We start from the raw sequence: 25,033 nt of genomic DNA, 5'->3' as shown, positions 1-25,033 counted from the left end.
AAAACGAATTATTTTCATACATTTTTAGATAAATATGAAGGCATAGAGGATATATTTTTTTTTCTTAAACTTAATCTAGTAAGTTAATGTAATCCATGAAGTTCGGATAACTGTTAGAAATGTAATGCTACACACATCTAGATGACATATTAATTAGAGATTTCCTTGATAATTTGAAATACGCAATTGGAAATCAAGTTTTAAAACCTCATTAGTTAAATCCAAATTCCCTAAACATTACTGCAATGAAGAGATTAAGATATTACTTACTGAAAATCACGTTGAGAAACATATTAGAGCAGCGGTTCTCAACCTTTTAAGCTCGGTGACCCCTTTTTACAATCCCCCACTCTGTCGCGACCTCCCCCCCCCCAACACAAACACACATACAGAAGAGTTGACAATAACAATCCATAATTTCGATGGTCTTAGGCGACCCCTGGCAAATCCTCAATCGACCCCCAAGTGGGTCGCGATCCACAGGTTGAGAACCCCCTGTATTAGAGGGAGATATAGGTAGGGACACTGAGAAGATTAGGTATTGATTATATTATGTGACTATTTTGAACTGTTGTGTGAATGGTCATGGCTTTTTCATTGGTTACATTAAGATAAAAATATTTTTAAAATTAGACGAAAAAAACTTTTAACCTATTTGTTTCAATTTCCTATCAGAAATACAAGAGAGAGAGAAAATAGAGAGAGAGAAAAGAGAGAGAGAGAGAGAAAAGAGAGAGAGAGAGAGAGAGAAGGACAGAGAGAGACAGGGAGAAAGTGACAGTAACATTGAAAGAGAGACGGGCAAAGAGAAACACAGGGTGACAGAGAAAGATTAGCCTATATAGTGAGAGCTAGATATATATAGAGAGAGACACACACACAGACTATGGATAAATAAAAAAACACAGTCCAGCGCGCAAACCGCACCACCAGGCAGTCATGGTTTAGACTAGATCAAAATCTATAATCTCAATTTCTATACAAAGTGTAGATTTTTTTTCCAAATGTCTAGATCAGTATTGCAATGTTAGGTAAGGGGAGGTGCGGTAGATGAGCGGTAAAGCGCATGGCTTCCGTACCGGGGATCCCGGGTTCGAATCCTGGTGAAACTTTGGGCGCCTCTGAGTCCACCCAGCTCTAATGGGTACCTGACATTAGTTGGGGAAAAGTAAAGGCGGTTGGTCATTGTGCTGGCTACATGACACCCTCGTTAACCGTAGGCCACAGAAACAGATGACCTTTACACAAGGTCTGAAAGGGGAACCGGTTAGGCCAGGTTCACATCTAACTTTGCATTAACTTGCATCTATCCTTTGATCTGCTGGACCGTTGGGGCACTACACAAGATCTGTCAACCTTCTTTCTCCATTCTTATCTCTTATTTGTCTTTGATATAATTCGGATGTTCTTTCTGAAAATATTGAAGCCTGCCTGGGTGGACCACTTCGGGGGCCGATTTTGAGTTTGTGTTTCCGCACAAACTGTTTTTGTAACCTTGTTAAATTTAATATCTTATTCAGTCTATTAATAGATTATCTATGCTTTTTAAATAAATCTTGTTAAATTACACATACATTATTTCAAATTTATATTTTAGATCTAGATCTAGTAGATATAGATCTTAAAAGTGCTAAATCAGAAGTGTAGTTTGGGTAAATTTACATATTCAATCTAGTTCCATTTTAATGAAAATGCCAATAGTTGGTAACTGTGCTGGGTCATCGAGCAGACGTTGCCGAAGTACAAGCTTGTTTTCAATTACAAATCAATACCAAAAAGATTATCTAAAATCGCTCGACTGACATATTGTATTTATCCGCTAATTGTGGCGCATGCCGTAATGTGTAATATATCTCTTTATCAATACTAGGCTATTATAGTTTGTTATTAAGTTAACAGCAATGCCTGGTCGTGCGGTTCGCGCGCTGGTCTGATTATGTTCCCGGGTTCATACCCTGCTCGTCCATTCATACATGTTCTTATGTTAAAACATTTATATTGTAAAATATATCACAATGTATCAGGAGAGAGGAATTTAAAAAAATTCAGTTATCAAAAGTGGTTTCATGTACAAATGAAAGAATGACATATATCACTTGTTGTTTATGGTGTTTGGCCAATGGTTGTGAAGGATTCTACATAAGTAGACCTATCTGTTAATAAAAGTTTGCACTTTTCTAATGGCAGTTTTAGTTGTTCTCCATGCCATTATTTTTCATATGGCATGCTTTACTTCCAGAGCTGAGGCCCATGTTTTTTCAATGTCCATACTATCATAGCTTTCTTGATCACCATCTCTCTCCATCTAGTGCAGTCTAGAACTATGTCTTCCCAATGAAATAGTCAGTATCTTCATCATTGAAATTAGATCGACATAGACTAATTCTTAGTCCGAGAGACACTTAGAACTTCAGAAGTTGTCAAAGTTAAGTTCTTATTATAATTACTCTAGATCTAGAGTCAGTACTTGTCAGTAGAGTAATTTTAGTCTTGCGAACACCCCCTATTTTCTGATAATTGCAAATAGCGGGAATACTCCACAAATCGATGACGAGTTTTAACTCAGTTGATATATCTAGATTCTAGATGTCTTAGACGGTCTAGATATATAGATCTAGATCTAGGCACTAGGCCTACTAATATAAGTCTTAGACGTGCGGTTTGCGCGCTGGACTGTCGTTCAGATTTATCGATGGTCCCGGGTTCAAACCCTGCCCGCTCCCATCCCCGTCGTCCTGCGGGAGGTTTGGACTAGGAAGTAATTATCTTCAACACTGAAGGAACATCCGAAACATGTAAAACAAACAAACATATACACTAAAGTCACTAAAGATCTAGTAGTAATACATTAGTTTAGATAGCTCACTGCTTATTATTATTCGGTATTAGTTTACGCGACTAGAAACGCTAAATCGGTTTCTCTTATATTTTAAGAATATGCAGAAAAAAAAATGCAGATTATAAATATGTAATTTGATTTCCTCGGAGATAAATGGTTTTTAAAAAATATATTTTTGTTTTATTTCTTATTACTATATATTGTCATTATTTACGATAGACTTAGCTTTAACTAAGCCACTGGCACTCATTGCGTTTGAGCTGCTTCCTGTGAATGTAGTATAACAAATGTTGGTATAATGATCTGATTAATAATACTAGTTGTTATTGTAAAAAAAAAAAAATAAGATGAGGGGCCTCGCAAACATTTATTAAATTGGACCCCGCACTTTGTAAGGCTTCCCCTGATGGTCTAGTTTTTACTAAGGGAACCCCCCCCCCTCGTTCAACCATAATTGGGCCTACATAAACTCGAAGTGGGAGACTTCTGCTCATTGAGATAAAAACCGAAAGCTATAACAACTCCGTAGTTCCGTATTCTGTCAGAGTGTGACAGCGCCGCTCGTTGACTGAGAGAGACACCAGTGAAACACTTGTTAAGTCGTATTTATATATTTTTTTTAAACGAGTCAATTAAACGTAATCGTAGGACCTAGCAAATTTGTTAATACAACCAACAAAGCAATTCTTTTTTTGAAGTAATGTCTGTATTATATAAGATAGGAAGATAAGATAGACTTAGTTCTAGCTGGTAAATTTATACTCAGACCCATCTCGCCCCCAGGTGACGTAATGGACACACCTTTGAGCAAATGATTCAAACTAAACTTTTTTTTTCAAACCTTTGTTTGTAGGCTACATGCACACACACATTTAGACAACAAGAACACTCACAAACACATACAAACATTTTGTTCTAAACACACGTGTGTGCGTTTGTAGGTGAGTCTATCTCGTTGTGTAGGCCTATGTGTGTATGTGTGTGAGACTAACTCGTTGTGTAGGTTTATATATGTGTGTGTGTGTGTGTGAGACTATCTCGTTGTGTAGGCCTATGTGTGTGTGTGTGTGTGTGTGTGTGTGAGACTATCTCGTTGTGTAGGCCTATGTGTGTGTGTGTTTTTGTGTGTGAGCCTATCTCGTTGTGTAGGCCTATATGTGTGTGTGTTTGTGTGTGAGACTATCTCGTTGTGTAGGCCCATATGTGTGTGTGTGTTTGTGTGTGAGACTATCTCGTTGTGTAGGCCTATATGTGTGTGTGTGTGTTTGTGTGTGAGACTATCTCGTTGTGTAGGCCTATATATGTGTGTGTGTTTGTGTGTGAGACTATCTCGTTGTGTAGGCTTATGTGTGTGTGTTTATGTGTGAGACTATCTCGTTGTGTAGGCCTATATGTGTGTGTGTGTGTGTGTGAGACTATCTCGTTGTGTAGGCCTATGTGTGTGTGTGTGTGTGTTTGTGTGTGAGACTATCTCGTTGTGTCGGCCTATATATGTGTGTGTGTGTTTGTGTGTGAGACTATCTCGTTGTGTAGGCCTATGTGTGTGTGTGTGTGTTTGTGTGTGAGACTATCTCGTTGTGTCGGCCTATATATGTGTGTGTGTGTTTGTGTGTGAGACTATCTCGTTGTGTAGGCCTATATGTGTGTGTGTTTTTTTGTGTGAGACTATCTCGTTGTGTAGGCCTATATGTGTGTGTGTTTTTTTGTGTGAGACTATCTCATTGTGTAGGCCTATATGTGTATGTGTTTGTGTGTGAGCCTATCTCGTTGTGTAGGCCTATATGTGTGTGTGTTTGTGTGTGAGACTATCTCGTTGTGTAGGCCTATATGTGTGTGTGTTTGTGTGTGAGACTATCTCGTTGTGTAGGCCTATATGTGTGTGTGTGTGTGTGTTTGTGTGTGAGACTATCTCGTTGTGTCGGCCTATATATGTGTGTGTGTGTTTGTGTGTGAGACTATCTCGTTGTGTAGGCCTATATGTGTGTGTGTTTTTTTGTGTGAGACTATCTCGTTGTGTAGGCCTATATGTGTGTGTGTTTTTGTGTGTGAGACTATCTCATTGTGTAGGCCTATATGTGTATGTGTTTGTGTGTGAGCCTATCTCGTTGTGTAGGCCTATATGTGTGTGTGTTTGTGTGTGAGACTATCTCGTTGTGTAGGCCTATATGTGTGTGTGTTTGTGTGTGAGACTATCTCGTTGTGTAGGCCTATATGTGTGTGTGTGTGTGTGTTTGTGTGTGAGACTATTTCGTTGTGTAGGCCTATATGTGTGTGTGTTTGTGTGTGAGACTATTTCGCTGTGTAGGCCTATATGTGTGTGTGTGTTTGTGTGTGAGACTATCTCGTTGTGTAGGCCTATATGTGTGTGTGTTTGTGTGTGAGACTATCTCGTTGTGTAGGCCTATATGTGTGTGTGTTTGTGTGTGAGACTATCTCATTGTGTAGGCCTATGTGTGTGCTGGGGGGAAGGGCGGTGATATATTGGGGCGCTATCTTCGAGACCAAACATTTGGGATGAGGGCAGCATTTCACAGGGCAGGAGGGGCAGGGCGTAGAACCAAATGCGACCTGTGTATTTTGTCAGATCTCACGCAGCCAAGTCGTTGTCAGCCGCAAGTTGTTAATTTTTCATTTGCGCATGTTTTCAGCAAGGTAAATGATTTCACTATCACAATGCGTAGAACCGGATGCGACCTACATATTTTGTCACAACTGACGCAGCCCAAGTCGTTGTCTGCCGGAAGTCGATAAATCTTTTTTTACGATTGCACCTGTCTTCAACAAATAATTAATGTAACTATCACAAGGATGAAAATTACGAGCATGTGCCAAACTCTGTGATTTGCATTTATGGCGCTGAGTGTTGTGCATTTAGCTAATTGAGTATTTCTGGTATATAAAATATAGGAAATATTAATAAACTAAGATTAGGTGTATGACAATTTTTTAGCACTGTAAAATGTAATATTCATTATAATGAGTATTGCATTATTTAGCTGGCAACAGTGGTCTTTTTATGTTTTATTTTTGGTCAACATCTCTTTGATATTAATATTTTATTTTTACATTTATTCTATAGATTACCCTCGCCTGCTAGGCAGGTGACCCAGGTTCGTTTCCCGGTCGATGCAAAGTTTTGGAGGCGCGGTGGCTGAGTGTTAAAAAGAGCCTGGCTTCCTAACAGGAGCTACCGCATGTCAGGGAGAAATATTTTAGAGCCACTAATTTAAAAACACTATTTGATAATGTCGACCCTGGGAAGGTACTGGGCTTTATCCGGGAAGTGGGGCTATCTACGAAGATCTGATTTATGAATTTGTGAACATGCACTATTTACATTAGATTTTTACCAAATATTTAAATTTTTACTACCTTGACTATTTTAACTGTGAATAGACCTTGATTTTAATGATATGACTGTATAGAATCTGGGCTTTGTTGTTTAGAGAGAGAGTGGTCCTTAAGGGACTGCAGGCACGACATGGCCTAAATTGTGCCGATGTGCCTCAAATCAAAAATCAAATCAAAATCAACCGCATTTAAATCCAGATGAAGACGACTGGGATTTTTAATTTCAGGATCTTTAGGGTGTCTCTGAGTCTACCCAGCTCTAATGGGTACCTGACATTAGCTGGGGAAAGTAATCGTCGCCACTCGACACCCTCGTTAACCATGGGCTACAGAAACAGATGACCTTTACATCATCTGCCCTATAGATGGCAAGGCCTGAAAGGGAGCTTTAATAAATTGCTTATTTCGCCACCTCATTTTTCCATACCACTTTATCTTCTTTATTTTACTGTTGTTGTTTTTATTGCTTTAATATCACAAACGGGATCTTAACAAATCAACAACTAAAATGTATTTTTTAAAAATGTATTGTGCAAATAGCTATCTATATAGAGTATTCTAGAGGCTACTTTAAACAATAGTAGACAATTTAAATTTACAGTACAGTACAATAACAAGTTTACATAGATGCTTGTAGGTTAAATGGACATAAATAAGAACTTTTGTTGAAATATCCAGAAGTCATAGTCTGACCAATTAATTTTAAAAATCAACTTAAAATCACGTGGACATTTAATTATGCCTTCTGCTGGCGCCAAACTTTCTTCTCAATCTGTTGCTCTTCCATTTCCTGCTGCTGAACGCGCTGGTGGCGCTGCGTGGAGTCATCACTCGTCGCTCCGCCAGAGGGCCCTACTTGTCTTCCCTTGGCTAAGCTGACAGCGAGGCTGACACCGGAAACCAATGAAAGGACGACAACTACAATGGCAAAGTAGAATCCGGTCTGCAGGATTTGCTGGTCGTAGCCATAGTCGAATGTCGAGTCGAACCTGACGCCGAAGATGATGATGGCAACCAAATAAAAAACAGCTGGTAGAAAAGATAGAAATACATTGAAAGTTAGTGGTGACTGTCAATGTGGGCTCTACAGGTTTAGCTGGGACATCAGACACTCTGCTAAATAGCTGGGACAATAGACATTCTGGTAAATAGCTGGGACAATAGACACTCTGGTAAATAGCTGGGTCATTAGACACTCTGCTAAATAGCTGGGACATTAGACACTGCTAAATAGCTGGGACATTAGACACTCTGCTAAATAGCTGGGACAATAGACACTCTGGTAAATAGCTGGGAAATTAGACACTCTGGTAAATAGCTGGGACAATAGACACTCTGGTAAACAGCTGGGACAATAGACACTCTGGTAAATAGCTGGGACATTAGACACTCTGGTAAATAGCTGGGACAATAGACACTCTGGTAAATAGCTGGGACAATAGACACTCTGGTAAATAGCTTGGACATTAGACACTCTGGTAAACAGCTGGGACAATAGACACTCTGGTAAATAGCTTGGACATTAGACATTCTGGTAAATAGCTGGGACAAGCCATAAAAGGGAAGAGAGGTAAGGAGGCAGACCAGACCGTAAGGTCTATATGGTGGCAGCTCACGCGAGAAGAAAAGGCCGTCAGCCCAGTCCGTGTGATTATCAAAAGAGTTGAGCCGAATGCTCTTCGAACTCTAGGTGTGTAAACCTGCTTGAACAAACCGTTCTGTCTGGAAGAGGTCCAAGTCAATGTCAATGTAAACATTGCTATTTCCGATATATCTGGCACTACGGGCGCATGGACATGGCCGAAGGCCGAGCACACCGTGAACCCCCGCCATCTTCCTTTGTTTTACCTAGCTAACCGTGCAGGACTCCCCATTAGTGTAACGGTCCCTTGAGGAACGGCGCATGAATTATCGACAGGGACGTGGAAGCTCTCTTTCAACTCCGCACTGTGCAATGGAAAAGAAATTTCCTTAATTTTTTTACAATTCATTTAGCCTAATTACTTCCTCTAGCGATCGTCTGCACCCTAGTGCCACGTTGAAACAGAATAGCGCACTCGGGTCAGCCCAGTCCAGAATCAGTACGCTACAATGCGCCAGTGCAAAGAGTTCGAAGCAACCCTAAACTTCCAGACTATTGCGTCTTACGTGACAGAAACAAAGATTTGAAAGAGAGAGACAGACAAACAGAGAGAAATAAAGAGAAAGAGAAAGGGAGAAAGGGAGAAATAGAGAATGAACTGGTGCATGTTCATGTTATTCCTTGTATGAAAACTGCTGTAACATGTCTAATCTGGGTTTATAGAGTTTGTGTTGGTCAGAAGATTCCTAGAGTGTTTCTGTACGCGTATTTTTACTTGGAAAAAAGAACAACGCTGGCAGAAGAAAAACGCCAGAAAAGAAAAGCAAGACAAACGACACTAGCTCCAGCTGGAATAACCTGCCCAGTGTGCGGCCGAACATTCCGGGCTCACATAGGTCTCACCAGCCACATGAGGAGGCATAAAACCCCAGTGCAAAGCCATCAGCCCCCTGGATGACAAAGTGGTCATCATCGAACCACGATGGACGAACTATATTATTACTGAGTTCTTATTAACAGACTTACATATCAAGACATATACTTTGAGATAACACTCGTTAGAGTAAGTCAACAGGTGTAAATTGAATATGAATGTGTAATACCGAACGGGAACGGTCAAGTCTCAGTCACTCTAAACTTAAAGATGCTACTCCACTGAAAGTCTAGCCTCAAGCCTCAACTGTCTATTCATCTATATCTAAGCTACAAAGCTACAGTCTCGTTTTGAATTTATGTCGTCACAATTGCGCGTTCACTAGCGGTCACAAAAGTGCGTCTAGACGTGCTCTAAGGCAATTGTTCTCAAACTTTTTTGACCCGGGTGACCCCATTATATAGTCAAAACACGGAAAAGCTATAGTATACCAGTTACAAATGTAAAACACCCAACATTTTTTAAGCATTGTTTCTTGAGATTATATCTTTTGTTTAAAATTAAATTTAAAAACATAACGACATTTTATAAGCGTATATATGCCAGGCTCATTGAGCACAAAAAACGAGTCGGCTTCTTTTATTTCTGATGACTCACGATGCCGGATATAAAATTGGAACTTGTTTTTGTAATCGGAATTTGTGGGGTCTCTTTGTTTTCAAATTGTTTTTAAGTTTCTCGTTTGTGGATACTTCAATAAGGTGCCTCTGCGCTAGTATGGATTCATCTGTAATTGGAATCTGAGTTTTCCACACGCAAGATGGTTCAATACCGAGTCAGGAATATCTAAATCAGTGATGCCCAAAATACGGCCCGCGGGCCACATCCGGCCCGCGAAGTGTTTCCATCCGGCCCGCAGAAACGACGGCACAAAGTGTAGAATATCCCCTCTCCAAAGGGTGGATAAAGTTATTTTTACCTACGTTAGGGCCCTAACTTTTTCTCTGATGGATTGGTACCATGACCTTTAATATTGTGTTTATAAAATGGGACTAAATGTATAATCTAACTGGAAAAGTGAACGGATCTTTACTTTTTTTTTTGAGGAACATGACAATGTGCCAATGTATTTGATTTGTAAAGAAAGTTTGGCTGTTAAAAAAAAACAACAAACAAATATGGAAGCATTCTTGATTTGAGCCGCGAATAAAATATTGTTAAACTTCGCCTAGAGATTGAAGGATTGAAGAGTTGCCAAAAAGAGATAAGAAAATGAGTCGGTGGTTAAGCTAGATAGAATGCTGCTCCCATTGTAAGTAGAGAATTGAAGCCATTGTTCCGAAGGGTAGAAAAGAAGATAAACTTTAAACATCTCACTAATTAATGTAAGTGCTAGATCTGTGGGTTTCTAATAAAATAGTTTCAGTTCCATTTCGTTACGTTTTTGTATCTTTTCGGTCATGTGGCCCCCCGACACTAGTGTCGGAAATTAAAATGGCCCGCAGGTCGAATTAGGCTGGGCATCACTGATCTAAATTTAGAATTTCTTTGCTCAATATCATCATCGTCATAAACGTATTCACATTATTGAGGATCTAGTTAATTATTATTGAAATTAAATCGAATCGAATAAGCTTGCTCTTTAGTTATTTTAAATGTATACAATTTTCCTGTTTTTTTGTGCGGACCCCATTTGATCATCTCAGGATCCACGAACCACAGTTCGAGAACCACTGCTCTAAGGATAAGTTCAGCACATCGCTCTTCATGCAAAAAGTTTTAAATAAAAGATGCAGCTTTGTAAAAGACGTGAAACTTCCGGACTTGTATGAGAATAGATCTTATCTTATCTTATATAATACAGACGTTACTTCAAAAAAGAAGATGATTACGTCCTACGCGTCATGCATTTAGTCATGCATATTAACCAATGACTTAAATTCAGCCACTGGTTTTCCTGGCTAGCTCTTGGCTAGATCTCTTGGACAAGCCCAGTCGCAGCACGCTCTGATTGTAAAGAAACAATATGTAGGGCCTATTTGATAGTAACTGTGCTTGAATGGAGTGACCCGGTGTTCTTTGTTTGTCTATATGTATTGACAAAGCTGTTATCACGTTAGTTGTGTGAACTGATCAAGTGTGTTAGAAGGTATGGTTAAAATGAGTCAGTTTAACAGAAGAGTCTCTTCTGTCTTCATATACTGTGAATGGTGAAGGAGACTTTAACTACCCCCCCCCCTTCTCTCTCTCTCCCTGCTTCTATCTATCTGTCTGTCAAACCGTTCGTCTGCGCCTGCGCGCAATAATCTCCCCTGCCCCTCTCATGATCTCACCTGTGACAAAACATGACGCAGTACAGCAGACGACAATATCCTTATTCCTGGAGCATTGTGGGATGTACATCAGTAGAATCATCAAACAGAGAGACAGATTGGTTGCGAGGAAGGCAATGATAGCAAACGCCTGGAAAGCTCCGTACCAAGCTGAAGAAACAAATTGAGCAAATCAATTAGTTCATTTAATATATCAAACACAATGTGAAGTGTATAACTCAGAATATCACTGCAGGACAGTTGTCCGGATAGTAAAAAGTACACAGTAGTAACTACATTTCTATTAAATGTATAAAGTGGAGGTGATTTCATTTATTTCTGTTATATGTGTAAACGCCAGAAAAGAAAAGAAAGGCAAACGACACTAGCTCCAGTTGGAATAACCTGCCCAGTGTGCGGCCGAACATTCCGGGCTCACATAGGTCTCATCAGCCACATGAGAAGGCATAAAACCCCAGTGCAAAGCCCTCAGTCCCCTGGATGACAAAAGTGGTCATCATCGAACCACGATGGACGAACTATATATATATACAATAATATACATACATATATATATATATAAGCCAAGACAAAGTAAATAATAAAATATTGAGCTTAAAATACATGAGTATGCATGAAACATTTTTATCATAAATACAAGGTGTGTTAATATAAACAGAAATGAAACTTTTCATTATGAATACAGGGTATTCAATGGCTGGCACATTTTTTTTTTACTTTGTCTTGGCTTATGAGTGGGGTAGTTAACTATCAGGCGTCTGTCGAGCTTCTTCGGGTATATCTCCTGAGGTATAGATGAACAATTCAGTCCCTTTTTTTTTTTTCTTTGTGTAGTCCCTGATATTTTCACTGAATGACAGGTGACAACGTTAAGTCAGGATGGGCCTATTGTCATCATGTTGACTCTGGGGGAACTGAAGTTGTTTATATAGTAGTAAATCTTAATTACGGGGCTGGCCACACCTCTACACGGGTAACTGGGTATGAGTTTGTTTACTTAGAGAAAAATGTCAACTAAGGAGCTGGACTACAAGCCACACCTCTGCACGAGTTCCGAGCTTGGTTACTTGGGGATAAATCTCTATTAGTAGGCTGTACATACCTACACGTGTGATTTTTTGCTACACAAATCAGTATATTACTAAATTTCATAGCCCAGTAATCTATTAACTAATTATGGTGTGTGTGAAAGTACAAGGCTATATGCCACGTCACAGTTTGACGTCACGACCTGTGACGCGGAAACGAGCTACTGGTTAAACAGCCTGGTCGTGCCGTTTGGGCGCTGGACTGTCGTTATGATTTATCGATGGTCCCGGGTTCAAACCCTGCCTGCTCCCATCCCCCCTTCGTCCTGCGGGAGGTTTGGACTAGTAAGTAAACTTATCTTCAACTCTGAAGGAACATCCGAAACATGTAAAACATTTTACAAACATTTTTTCAAACTTCCCACAGGCTGTGACGTCGCAGATCAGTTGTCAGGCATACTATAACGGTCTCAATAGGGCACCCTGGGAAGGTACTGGGCTTAATCCGGGAAGTTCGGCTGTCTACGAAGATCTGATTTCAGAATTTGTGAACATGTACTATTTACATTAGATTTTTACCAAATTATTAAATTCTTACTACCTTTACTATTTTAACTGTGAATAGACCTTGATTTTAATGATTTAACTGTTTAGAATTTAGCCCTTGTTATCTAGAGAGAGAGAGAGAGTAGTCCTTAAGGGAATGCAGGCACGACATGGCCTAAAATTGTGCCGATGTGCCCAAAACCAAACCAAACCTCAATAGGGCACACCTTGTGAAAATCAACTACCAATGTTGCAAGGCAGGCACTTAACTGAAATCCGCATGGTTCCTTGTTATCGGCGAAACTGAGAATATTGGAATGACACGGGAGCAGATAAAGAAAGCTGCTTAAGACACCGTTCAAAGGAAAGGTTTGCTTGCCAAACTTTTGGTTCCCTGGGGGAACATATAATTAAATATCTAAGTAACAAACGGGAGGTCCTAAATTAAAAAAAAATAAATTTTTCAGTGACTTTTACGCTGGAAACGAGATGCATTTCTGCTAGTATTTAAACTAAAATTGACTTTTGTTGTATGTCTTTCTGAGACTTAAAAACTACTGAGATAAATTGATTGATTAAACGAAAAAAAAAATACTTTAAAAAAAATGATTTAAAATCCACTAAAAACAATACAATGTAATGCGATACTTTAAGTGTGACCCTAGTGGCGTAACTAGGAATTTGAAATCATTTTGGGGGCCCAGTGGGGCTTGACATCTTTTTGGGGGCACCTGCATTTCGCGTAATATTTAATGTAAAAAAAAATTGAACACTTATTTTGGGCGCCCATTTCAAGTGGAGTCCCTGAGATTTTTTAATTCTCCCTCCCCCCACCGTAGTTACGCCACTGTGCGACACTAATCTTAGGACTAGTGACTTACGTAACCTCCATCCATCGATTTCTTCGCAGTTTGCATCCGGTTCCTGGTTCCCGCACTTTCTCCAAACCCCGAAACCTGCCTTGTTCTTGTCGTTGGCAATAATGGTGTCATACAAACCCCAGTCACTCATGCACATGCTAAGCCAGTTAAACAACTCGGCCACCTGGATGGAAGACAAAAATGTCAGTCACGAGCCTCAAATAATTTACCTCATTCACCAAATCGAGCGGTGATATTGATTAAAACAACGGGGGGAAAAAATGTCACGTGATAACCATTGTTGATTAAAATTAGATCCTAATTTGTATAGAAGAGATAGAGAAGCGCGTGACTAAATGTTGCTTGTTGACGATTGGTGAATGAGGTCCAATCACTGGGCTTGGCTTTTGTCTTTTCTTATTTACATAACTGTGCAGAAGCTTTATCGATTATCGTGTACTGTTCACTATTGAATAATAATTGGGAAACTTTTAAGTCACACGAAAATAAGAAAAGAACTAAGTTTGTCCCTTTTTAGGGATTTAGAATGGCTGCTAGTTCACCTTTCAGACCTTGCGATCTATAGGGCAGATGATGTTAAGGTCATCTGTTTATTTGACCAACGGTTAAAGGAGTAGGGTGTCATGTGGCCAGCAGAAAGGCCAACCCCAACTAAAGTCAGATAGCCTACCCATTTCAGTTGAGAGGTTTCGCTGAGTCCACTCTTATCTTATAAAATACAGACGTGGCTTCAAAAAAAAGAAGATTATTACGTCCTACGCGTGATGCGTTTAGTCATGCATGTTAACCAATGACGTAAATTCTGCCAAGTCACTGGTTTACCTGGGCTGACTCAGGCAACCCATTCCATGCTCTAACAGCACTCGGGAAGAAGTGCCAACTCAGCTCTAAAGGGTAACTGACATTAGTTGGGAAAAAAGTAAAGGCGGTCGGTCGTAAAACCGTGGGCCACAGAAACAGATGACCATTGCATTATCCGCCCTAAACACCGCATGGTCTCAAAAGGGGGGGGGGGGAACTTTTACATGCCAAGGGTACGAAGGTTAGAACTTACGGTCTATTTGACTATCCTATTTTAAAAGTCTGTTTTTGTTTTTTGTATTTTGGTTGGTTGTTTTTTTTTTTTCGGAGAAGGGGAGGGGGCGGTAGAATGAAAACAAAATATTTTTAACTATTACATTTACATTAGAAGAGGAGAGTCCGCCATAATAGAGATGAAATGTATTTGATATTCAACAAGGGATACGATTAAGTTGGTCAAGGCTATAGTAAAGGCAGTGGCGTAGCTAAGGATATTGGGGGGCCCGGGGGGCTTGACCTTTTTAGGGGTCCCTGCGTTTTGCATTCGACATCTTGACATGAGATAATGTACTTAATAAATATATGTCTAAATTCCAATGGGTAAACTATATAAGTAAAATTTATAACAAAAAAATGATTCTCTCTTTTTAATTGAATAATACCGTTGATTATTGGCGAAATAATGCACAAGTGACAAATGTCGATTAATATTGCCTCACGTCGTGCTTTCTGTGCAGTAAAGGCATCTATAACATCATCTAGCTAGATCAATGCTTTCTAGTATTTGTACGCCACGTAAGTGGCAATATTACATGTGGCGTAATATTTAATATTTAATGTAAAAAAAAAAATTAGGACATTTATTTGAAGAGCCCCCTCAAGTGGGGGTCCAGTGGGGACGTTCGAATTTTGACACCCCTCTTTCCCATGCCCTAGCTACGCCACTGAGTAGAGGTTAACCAGCATTTACCAGTAATAATATGAACACTATTCGACCAATCAGATCTGTGCTTTTAAATCCTTGAATTACTCCCATGATGCCAGTGGAACTCCTTGCACGCTGAAATGCAAAAATTCAAAAGCAAATTATTATCATCATTCTAGCACATTTCATTGCGTCTCACTAAATGTTGAGTACTTAATTAATGTCACAGACCAAAAGTTACTCAGAGCAGGGGCGGACTGAGTATTAAAATCGGCCTACAAATGAATGGCATGTCATATCATGGGCGTAGCCAGGTATTTTTTCCGTGGTGGTGGGGATATTTTTTTCTACCACCCCATCTGCAATGTATACATATGTAATTAATCTTCATTACATTCTGACCTTGATGGCAGCAGTAGAGTATGAACCGAGATGACCTAATGACAGCCCAGAACGCACCTTGCACACCAGGCAGGTAACAAATAGATAAAATCATAGTCAAGGCCGACTTATTGAAAAAAATCACTGCTGCCAACTAAAAAGCTTAGAAATTTGGAAAGGGGGATAAAAATAATATATAGATATGAAGATCACGTATCACGCATCACGTATCACGTATCACGCATCACGTATCACGTATCACGCATCACGCATCACGTATCACGCATCACGTATCACGGATCACGCATCACGTATCACGTATCACGCATGACGTATCACGTATCACGCATCACGTATCACGTATCACGTATCACGCATCACGTATCACGCATCACGTATCACGCATCACGTATCACGCATCACGTATCACGTATCAATACTTTTAAAATCTGTACACGGGATGCACTAAAAGCTTGCTCTTTACGAATCGGCCTCCATGTATGAAAATGTAGGAAGCTTAATACATCGCTTTTAAAGCTCAGTACTATAAAGAGACGAAAATCTGAGCTGGTTTTGGTCATATTGTAAGATATGACTCACTATCAAAAGTCATTCTTCAAGGTCCAGTAGAGGGAGCACGAAGAAAGGGTCGTCCGGGGAAAACTGGCTGGACAATGTTAAAGAATGGACCGACCTCTATCTTGATATCCTGCCAAGAACAGCTCGCTCTTTACGAATCGGCCTCCATGTATGAAAATGTAGGACGCTTAATACATCGCTTTTAAAGCTCAGTACTATAAAGAGACGAAAATCTGAGCTGGTTTGGTCATAGTGTAAGACATGGCCCACTATCAAAAGTCATTCTTCAAGGTACAATGGAGGGAAAACGAAGAAAGGGACGTCCGGGGAAAACTTGCTGGACAATGTAAAAGAATGGACAGGCCTCTCTCTTGATGTCCTGCTAAGAACAGCTACTGACCGAGAAAAGTGGAGGGATTTGGTTATGCGAACTGTCACAGCACCTCTATGATAAAAATCAAGGGACAGATGATGATATTCAACTAAATAGTATCTGAAATAATGTTTATGTTCCTGAACTTTATTTCAAGACCAACTATAAAACATAAATATGAGGAAAGGGAGACAATGTGTTTATTCAAGTGTTTACTACTGTCTGTTGCTCATAGTTATCTCTCTTTACACTTGCGAGAGTTCTTTATAAAGATCTGTGGCTAACTCCTTAGATTCACAACAAATAGTTCAATTTTAGGAAAGGGAGACAATGTGTTTATTCAAGAGTTTACTACTGTTTGTTGCTCATAGTTATCTCTCTTTACACTTGCGAGAGTTCTTTATAAAGATCTGTGGCTAACTTCTGAGATTCACAACAAATAGTTCACCTTTAGTTAGGTTCACTCAAGAATCATTTGGATAACCCATTGATTTACAGTGAACTGTCACATCGAACATGGCGGGCGTGTAGGAATCGACGTGCTGTCAAAAGATGTGGTTAGGGTGGCCATGAATAAAGCGTTAGGCTATATATCTGTAAACGCCAAAGCGCGAAATCCGGACTTTCTATAGCCTGAGTTTGTTTAAAATATGGGTCCTTCTGTCTTGAAAGACAATTTGTGTGCCCAGATGAATCATTGGTTTTGGTTTCTTTCTGAGTCCGGGCAGATTCTGATGTGACTAAACAAGCCTATAGTATGCCACAGTTCTAGCAGGTCAATTCACCTGTCAATTTACCTGTTTTAGGGCTAGCTGATAGGTCAGCTTTTTTTTTCTTCTTTTTCTTGTTTAAAGGTCGCTTTCTTTATCTCACGGCAGTGTTCGTATCAGCACGCGCAGTCTGTCAGCACACGCGGAGTCTGTCGCCGTGCTGTCCAATTTTTAGCTATTTCCTCCCACATACTCTCTTTGATGCCTGTATTCATCACATCTCGTTTTTGCACTGACTTCCAGACTCTGTACGCTATTCTTGGACCTCCCTTTGGGTCTGACTTTCTACGCAAGCTACTTATTAACAACAACAGAAGCAACAGCAAAGAAACAACAGCAACAGAGACAAAATCTGCAGAAACAACAGCAACGGTAAAAACAGTAAAGAAACAACAGCACAGCCACAAAAAAAACAACAACAGCGAAAGAGACAATATCAACAGAAACAAAAGAAACAACAACTATGGAAACAACAGCAAAGATACAACAGCACAGCCACAAAAAACAGAGACAATAGGAACAGAAACAGCAGCAACAGAAATAAAAAAATATTAACAACAGCAGCAACGAGACAGCAGAAACACAAATAACAAAACAAAAAGATTTACTGTTGTAGAGGTGAACGACTGTATAGAAAAATTCAAAACGTAAACAACAGAAACAGAAATAGGAACAACAGAGGAAACAACAGAGGAAAGCAACAGAAACAGCAGAGAAAACAACAACAGAAACAGCAGAGAAAACAACAGAGGAAAGCAACAGTAACAGCAATAGAAACAACAGAGAAAACAACAGAGGAAAGCAACAGAAACAGCAGAGAAAACAACAACAGAAACAGCAGAGAAAACAACAGAGGAAAGCAACAGTAACAGCAATAGAAACAACAGAGAAAACAACAGAGGAAAGCAACAGAAACAGCAGAGAAAACAACAACAGAAACAGCAGAGAAAACAACAGAGGAAAGCAACAGTAACAGCAATAGAAACAACAGAGAAAACAACAGAGGAAAGCAACAGAAACAGCAGAGAAAACAACAACAGAAACAGCAGAGAAAACAACAGAGGAAAGCAACAGTAACAGCAATAGAAACAACAGAGAAAACAACAGAGGAAAGCAACAGAAACAGCAGAGAAAACAACAACAGAAACAGCAGAGAAAACAACAGAGGAAAGCAACAGTAACAGCAATAGAAACAACAGAGAAAACAACAGAGGAGAGCAACAGAAACAGCAGAGAAAACAACAACAGAAACAGCAGAGAAAACAACAGAGGAAAGCAACAGTAACAGCAATAGAAACAACAGAGAAAACAACAGAGGAAAGCAACAGAAACAGCAGAGAAAACAACAACAGAAACAGCAGAGAAAACAACAGAGGAAAGCAACAGTAACAGCAATAGAAACAACAGAGAAAACAACAGGAAAGCAACAGAAACAGCAGAGAAAACAACAACAGAAACAGCAGAGAAAACAACAGAGGAAAGCAACAGTAACAGCAATAGAAACAACAGAGAAAACAACAGAGGAAAGCAACAGAAACAGCAGAGAAAACAACAACAGAAACAGCAGAGAAAACAACAGAGGAAAGCAACAGAAACAGCAACAGAAACAACAACAGAAACAACAGAGAAAACAACAGAGCAAAGCAACAGAAACAGCAATAGAAAAAAACAGAGAAAACAACAGAAACAGAAATAGGAACAACAGAAACAGTTACAGAAACAACAGAGGAAAGCAACAGAAACAGCAGCAAGTGACGCGGAGAAGAATAAAACAAGACTTACATTAAATGGAAAGAAATCCTGGACCAATTTGTTTAAGTTTTTTCTTTGGTGTCGCTTCCAATCTTATTTTACCTTAGGACAAGTTATGAGCATGCCAATTCTCAGTTTAAAACCCAGACGATTTTCATCAATTTGTTTTTGTATATGTAAGTTATATTGAAGCAAAGACTGCATACATATGTAAAGTAAATAGCCCAGTTTTGAACACATAACAAAACTGCAGCACACAGAGGACAGCACGCAATACAAATTAAGCACACGCTCCGATGTATAGAACAGGCAGAACGCAGCACACCGTAAAAATTCGTTACTTTCTTTCTCAGCGCATTCACAAAAAGAATGTTTACTGGTAACTGGCGTAACCCATGCTCGCAACTAAGGACGCCAAACTCATTGGCATGATCTGTGTGAGGCGGGGAAAGTCGTGTTACGGGTAAGAAGATCATTAAACGTGTCTGTGAAATGGAAACTATATCTTTGCCAAGTGGTTTCAATACATACTCTTCAAAGTCGGTTTTAATTAGATTTGAAGGGCAAATACTCTAATCGTCTTAAAAATAATAACAATCTTTGCCATAGGAATAAATGAGTTCTGGTTTACATCCAATGATCATTGCGAAGAGGCAAACACAAAGGAATGGACCTCATTCACCAATCGTAAATAAACACATTCAGCCACGTCATAATATTGATAAAACAATGAAAAATACGTATCACGTGACAGCCTTTATGGATTTCATAATTTGTTTAGAAGATATATAGAATCAGGTGGCTAAATGTTGTTTGTTTTACGATTGGTGAATGAGGTCCATTATGGCAGGGGTCCTCAACCTGTGGGTCGCGACCCCTTTGGGGGTCGATTGACGATTTGCCAGGGGTCGCCTAAGACCATCGAAAAAATGAATTGTTTTTGTCCATTCTTCTATTGCTGTGTGTGTTTGCGGGGGGGGGGGGCGCGGCAGAGTGGGGGGGGGGGGTGTGTAAAAGGGGTCGCCGAGACTAAAAGGTTGAGAACCGCTGCATTATGGGGGCTATCTGTAAAACTTGTGAAAGCGGAATTGAACAGGTCTGGGAGATTTGTAGTCTGACATAAGTGCAATGTGCAAAACAGCAGTGTTTTTTATATCTTAGGCTTTTGGGGAAAAAATATTCCTCGCATGGAGTTGTAAGATGATGATGATGACGACGATAGGGAAACCAGACACCTGCACGTCAAGAAGATGAAAGAAGCAAAAAAAAGAGGCTTCGGCCTTTATTACGTTTAGTTGTATCAATTACTTTGGATCAGTCATGTAATAAAGATTGTAAGAGATCTAGACTAACAATAATAAATCTGTGCGATTCGGAAGCCAAGCGCTTTACCACTAAAAGCATAACTCTTTCTCTCCTAATCGACGATACCATCGTTGATTTTGACCTCATCAAATTAAATTAATGTTTAATTTTTAAAATGACTTTGAATTATATAAAAAGAGCATGCATTTCCCTTTAATTCTATACCAAATTCAACATTTTCAATTATAAATAACAAATCTATTGAAGCCCAATCATAACAGGGGTAGTGAAATAGTAATCAGCAAAATGAAGAATTCCTTCCAAAACGTGGGAAAATAATTACGGAGAGAAAGAGTTAAAGGGGAAAGGATATAGAGACCAGCTCAGGCCTGGGTTTGCCCTCACGAATAACACTTAAATAGTTTCTGACATAGATGGAGAACTCGTACAAATGCCACGTTAGAAACAAAACGGAAAGCTACCACCATAGATTGGCAAACCGAGAGTATAAATCGATATTATAATTAAATCAAGTACAGCTATTCAATAATGCGAACTGCCAATCAAACCCTTTTTTTTTTCTTACTGATGATAAGATGTGGATGTGCATATACTATGATAACTTTAAAAAGTAAAAAGGCAGTGGTTTCTGGAGAAAAAAACAACATAAAAAGTCTTTTTACTTATTTCGAGCACAGTGAAAGCGGCTAATAAATTAACAGCGCTTGTTTGGTTTGCAAGTTTTACGTGTTTCAGATGTTCCTGCAGGATTGGGGATAATTACATCCTAGCCCTGGCATCCCGAAGGGGATATGGAGTAGGGCAGGGTCAGAATACGGGAATATCAAGACCACAATCCAGAGCGCATACCGTTGAAATCTAAACGCGACAGACGGACAGACAGACAACATAAAAAAACAAAAGTGTTTTTTTTTTTTTTCAATCCTGCGTGGCCTCCAAAACAACATAAACATAACACAACATTCTCCAACAACCTCCCCCTCCCCTCTTCAAATATTGCAACCTTCTTCTGACATACGAACACACTGAGTGGTAAAAATCGATATAGGTCAAGTCTACTGGTAGAGCTACAAACCACAGTAAATCACGAGGAAGACTTGCCATAGTTTTCTCGGAATCAGCCATGCGGAACATCATATTCATAGGCCCTTTACGCAAAATATAGCTTTGCCCAGGTAACAACATTCCAAGGAGTATCACATGATGTGTTGTGGTCAGTAGAACGGTTAGCCTTCTTTACACTCTCCCCCCTCCCCCCTAACAAAAAGTAACACGTTTTAATTTCCGACTCTCGTGTCGCGGGCCCACATTAACGAAAAGATATTTTTTTAAATGAAGTAGAGACTAAACTATTTTAAAAGCTTTAGGTCTACTACATCCATAAGTCAATTATGTAACAAAGGGTTTCATGCGCCTTATAACTGAACAAGTTTTTCTACTAAGTTAAGTGCTTGTAAACATTGGGATCATACTCAGCGTTCGGAGATGTGCAAGGTTTATGTAGACAACACGGCGTAGGAATCTGTTATCTGTATTGGCCCGGTTCCGCACTAACTTTGACTCCCGATGCCGTCACTGTGGAGAGAGCGTCGAAACAGTGTCGCATGTCTTGTACGAGTGTCCCCAGCTCCGCGAGCTAAGGGGGGACTTGCCTGTGCAGTCACTCGACTTGTATGGTAGCTATGAGGCACTACGCCGGACAGCTAAGTTTCTTGCCAGAGCACTACGGGAGGACTAGTCCTTCCTGCTCTGATTTTTCAATAGGAGTTCATCTCAGGTTATCTGTATTGCTCGAAATGTCTCAAGTCTGGCTTAGTAAGTCAATCAGTTCCAGTTGGTGTCACTCCTCAGCGACTAAGTAATCTGCTGCTCTGCCATTTAGATTTGAATGGAGTTTTTCAGCAACATCGTCCGTTCGTTTAGCAATTGTCATGTCAGAAAGGCGGCACAGCTTTAAACATTGTAATTTTCAGTAGCACTTTTTTGTTTCATTTCTCTTCTTAAATGTGAGCAACTTTGAAGCCCCCATTATAGTCGACTCATTTCTTGACTTTTTGGTAAATATTATCGTCAATCGCTCAACTCTAAAGATAACTTAGCGAGCTTTTTTTAGCGGCTCAAACCAATGCCACCATATTTTTAAAAATGGTTTTCTTTAGAATGCCCTTTATGTTGTGTTCCAAAGACCAGCTTAGGCGTCAACTTTCTTGGCTGACATAGAAGAGAGCACTTGGTTGCATGCGGCCTAAGAACGAGACAGCTGGAGGTCACTCACGAAGGCCGCGGGAAACACATTTGAGACCAAAAGAAAATCTGCTGCCGAGAACAAAAGCAGACGGCGAAAAGAAAATCTAAATCGACCACCTGTGGACAATGGTTATGCTTGCACTGGATGTGGCAAAATATGTAGGTCACAGCAGGGACTGCGCAGCCACAGGAAATAGTGCATTCCTCACTAATCTTCGGACTCGAAGACAAGACTTATTATGTTATGTTCCATAAAAACAGCCACATTTTCTGTACTGATCAAACATGTTGGCTTATAATAATAATAATAATAATAATCTTTATTGTCCATATGGAAATTTGTCTTACAATTTGTGCATTACACCAAACAAAAAACATTATAGCTATAAGAAACCAAAGTGTACATTCACACCAGACTCACTCATAATTTACATGTGACAAAGTTTATATCAGATTGTTCTTATTTAATGATTTGATTCCCAGGGGATCAAAAGAGTGTTTTTGTCTGTTTGTCTTTGCCATCGGTGTCTTGTATCTCTTTTGTGATGGTAAAATCACAAAATCCTGACACAAAGGGTGATTCTTTATTTCGAGGTTCTTGTTAGCTTTTTTATAGATGTTTGTCTCAAACAACTGCCCAAATGGGGTTTGTTTTTTGCCAATGATTTTGCCAGCAGCATTGAGGATTCTATTAAGTTTATTTTTATTTTTAATGCTCAGATTGTCATACCAGGCAGTGATACTGAAACTTAAAATATTGCAGATGTGAGCGTGATAAAAAAAATAAATAAATAAATAAATAAAGTTCTGTCCACTTTTCCTGGAAGTTTTAACATTCAATTTTCGTTTCTTCGACTCTCCCAGTTCATTATAACGTACAAATATTACATGGAACATCACCAATCATGGTGGTGTCAGAAGTACACGAATCCAAATGAGGCGGACAACATGCGCTGTGTTTAGACTCATGAGATCTCAAAGACACGGCTAGCTCAAGACAGCCGCGACATTGTCAAATACTCTAAAACAACTGTTAACTCTTGTCACCGAAAAGAAAGAGTACCTTGTGTTCTTATAGAAAAAAAAAGTATTTAATTAATTATTACAAGACAATAGATTAGAATGAATTCTATGAATGAAAAAGGGATGAAGAGTGTCCTAACATAGAAAATATATTTTTCAACCTTTTTTTAATTTTTTTTTTTATTTTCTACATTTTGTGCAGCGGTTTAATTTACTAAAAATGATTTTTATTCACTATTTCTACCAGCTGTAATATGTGATTATGTGTGTTGGGGGTCTTGGAGCGTCATAATGAAGTCAGACGAAAAGGCTACACTACAATTAACTGATGGGTCTAAGAAGTGTTTGTGTATTCCCTCTATATATTAGCTCAGCACGGGTATCTGCTCGTATACTAGCAGGGCCGCCCTTAGATAATTGGAGGCCCTAGGCGAAGTGAATTTGGTGGCTATTTAAAGCCTATTATAGAAACTAACAAATGTTATCTGGGAAGCACCATATCAGCAAATGCCAACCCAGATGATGAGGTGGACTTCTGTGTTGCACATGCCAGTGGTGCTTTTGGCAAGACAAGTGTGGCACCGGAGAGGACTCAGCATATCCACAAAACTGAAAGTCTACAGTGCTGTAGTTCTCCCGTCACTCCTATATGCACCAGAGTTCTGGACTCTTGGACCTTATATTCCCGCCACACCAAAAAGTTAAACTCCTTCCAATTACGCATTGGTCTGACCTCATGGGCTATCAGATACTAAAATCCTAACATCAATGCAACAGTAAAAATATAAGGTCCCAATGTCGATGCGAGATATCGCCTTCACAAACGTCTTCTGTACGCGGAGATGTGTGCAGGAGAGCGCTCCCAACGTCAGTACAAGCGCTTTATAGACACTCTCAACAAGTGTGATATTGACATTCACGGCTGGGAAGCGCTAGCTCTCCATCGCTCCTGATGGCGTGAAGCTGTGTCTCGAGATACGAAGCAAGAACAGTGGCCAGCGTGAAAGAGCGCCGACGAACCAACAACAAAAAGCTGAGAGAAGAAGCCAGCCTATCTGCAACTAGCCAAACATACTCATGCCACGTATGCGGCCGGCTTTTTAAAGTGAGGATTGTACTTTACAGTTTTCTTCCAGTTCATATGATATGAGAAATGAGCTCATCTTCGATCGCGAAGGAGGAGTTATATAGTTATATAATGACTCCAACAATAACATTGGACACAAGTTTAGATAGTTCTTCTCTAAAAAAAATTGTTATGAGTTCTATGCGAGGCCAACCGAAGGCCCTAGGAGGCTGCCTAGCTTGCTTATGTCTAGGCTAGGCTCTAATGGTAGACCAACTTCGCTAGCTCTACGTGGTTTATTTATTTATGTTTGTTTCTAGAGAGCTTTCGGTAAATAGACTAAACATGATCTCTCA

At 39.7% G+C, this 25,033-nt stretch overlaps 2 protein-coding genes across 2 annotated transcripts; one reads left to right on the top strand and one right to left on the bottom strand.

The window, feature by feature from the left end:
- Positions 1–6,701: 6,701 nt before the first annotated feature.
- On the bottom strand, positions 6,702–19,343 carry LOC106059767 (uncharacterized). The gene is made up of 5 exons (XM_056007252.1): positions 19,046–19,343; positions 15,206–15,295; positions 13,435–13,597; positions 10,980–11,129; positions 6,702–7,219 (listed from the first exon to the last, which is right to left on the bottom strand). The coding sequence occupies exons 2-5, from the start codon at positions 15,269–15,271 to the stop codon at positions 6,927–6,929; spliced, it is 672 nt and encodes a 223-aa protein (XP_055863227.1). The 5' UTR covers positions 15,272–15,295; positions 19,046–19,343; the 3' UTR covers positions 6,702–6,926.
- On the top strand, positions 16,382–19,050 carry LOC129922110 (transcription factor SPT20 homolog). Its single transcript, XM_056006706.1, has 4 exons — positions 16,382–16,411; positions 17,507–17,635; positions 17,943–18,232; positions 18,480–19,050. Exons 1-4 carry the CDS (start codon positions 16,382–16,384, stop codon positions 19,048–19,050), a joined length of 1,020 nt encoding a protein of 339 aa, XP_055862681.1.
- Positions 19,344–25,033: the final 5,690 nt, after the last annotated feature.

Source organism: Biomphalaria glabrata, chromosome 12, assembly GCF_947242115.1.
Source record: "Biomphalaria glabrata chromosome 12, xgBioGlab47.1, whole genome shotgun sequence".
Lineage (NCBI taxonomy): Eukaryota > Metazoa > Mollusca > Gastropoda > Planorbidae > Biomphalaria > Biomphalaria glabrata.
This window is presented reverse-complemented; position numbering and strand designations above follow the sequence as displayed.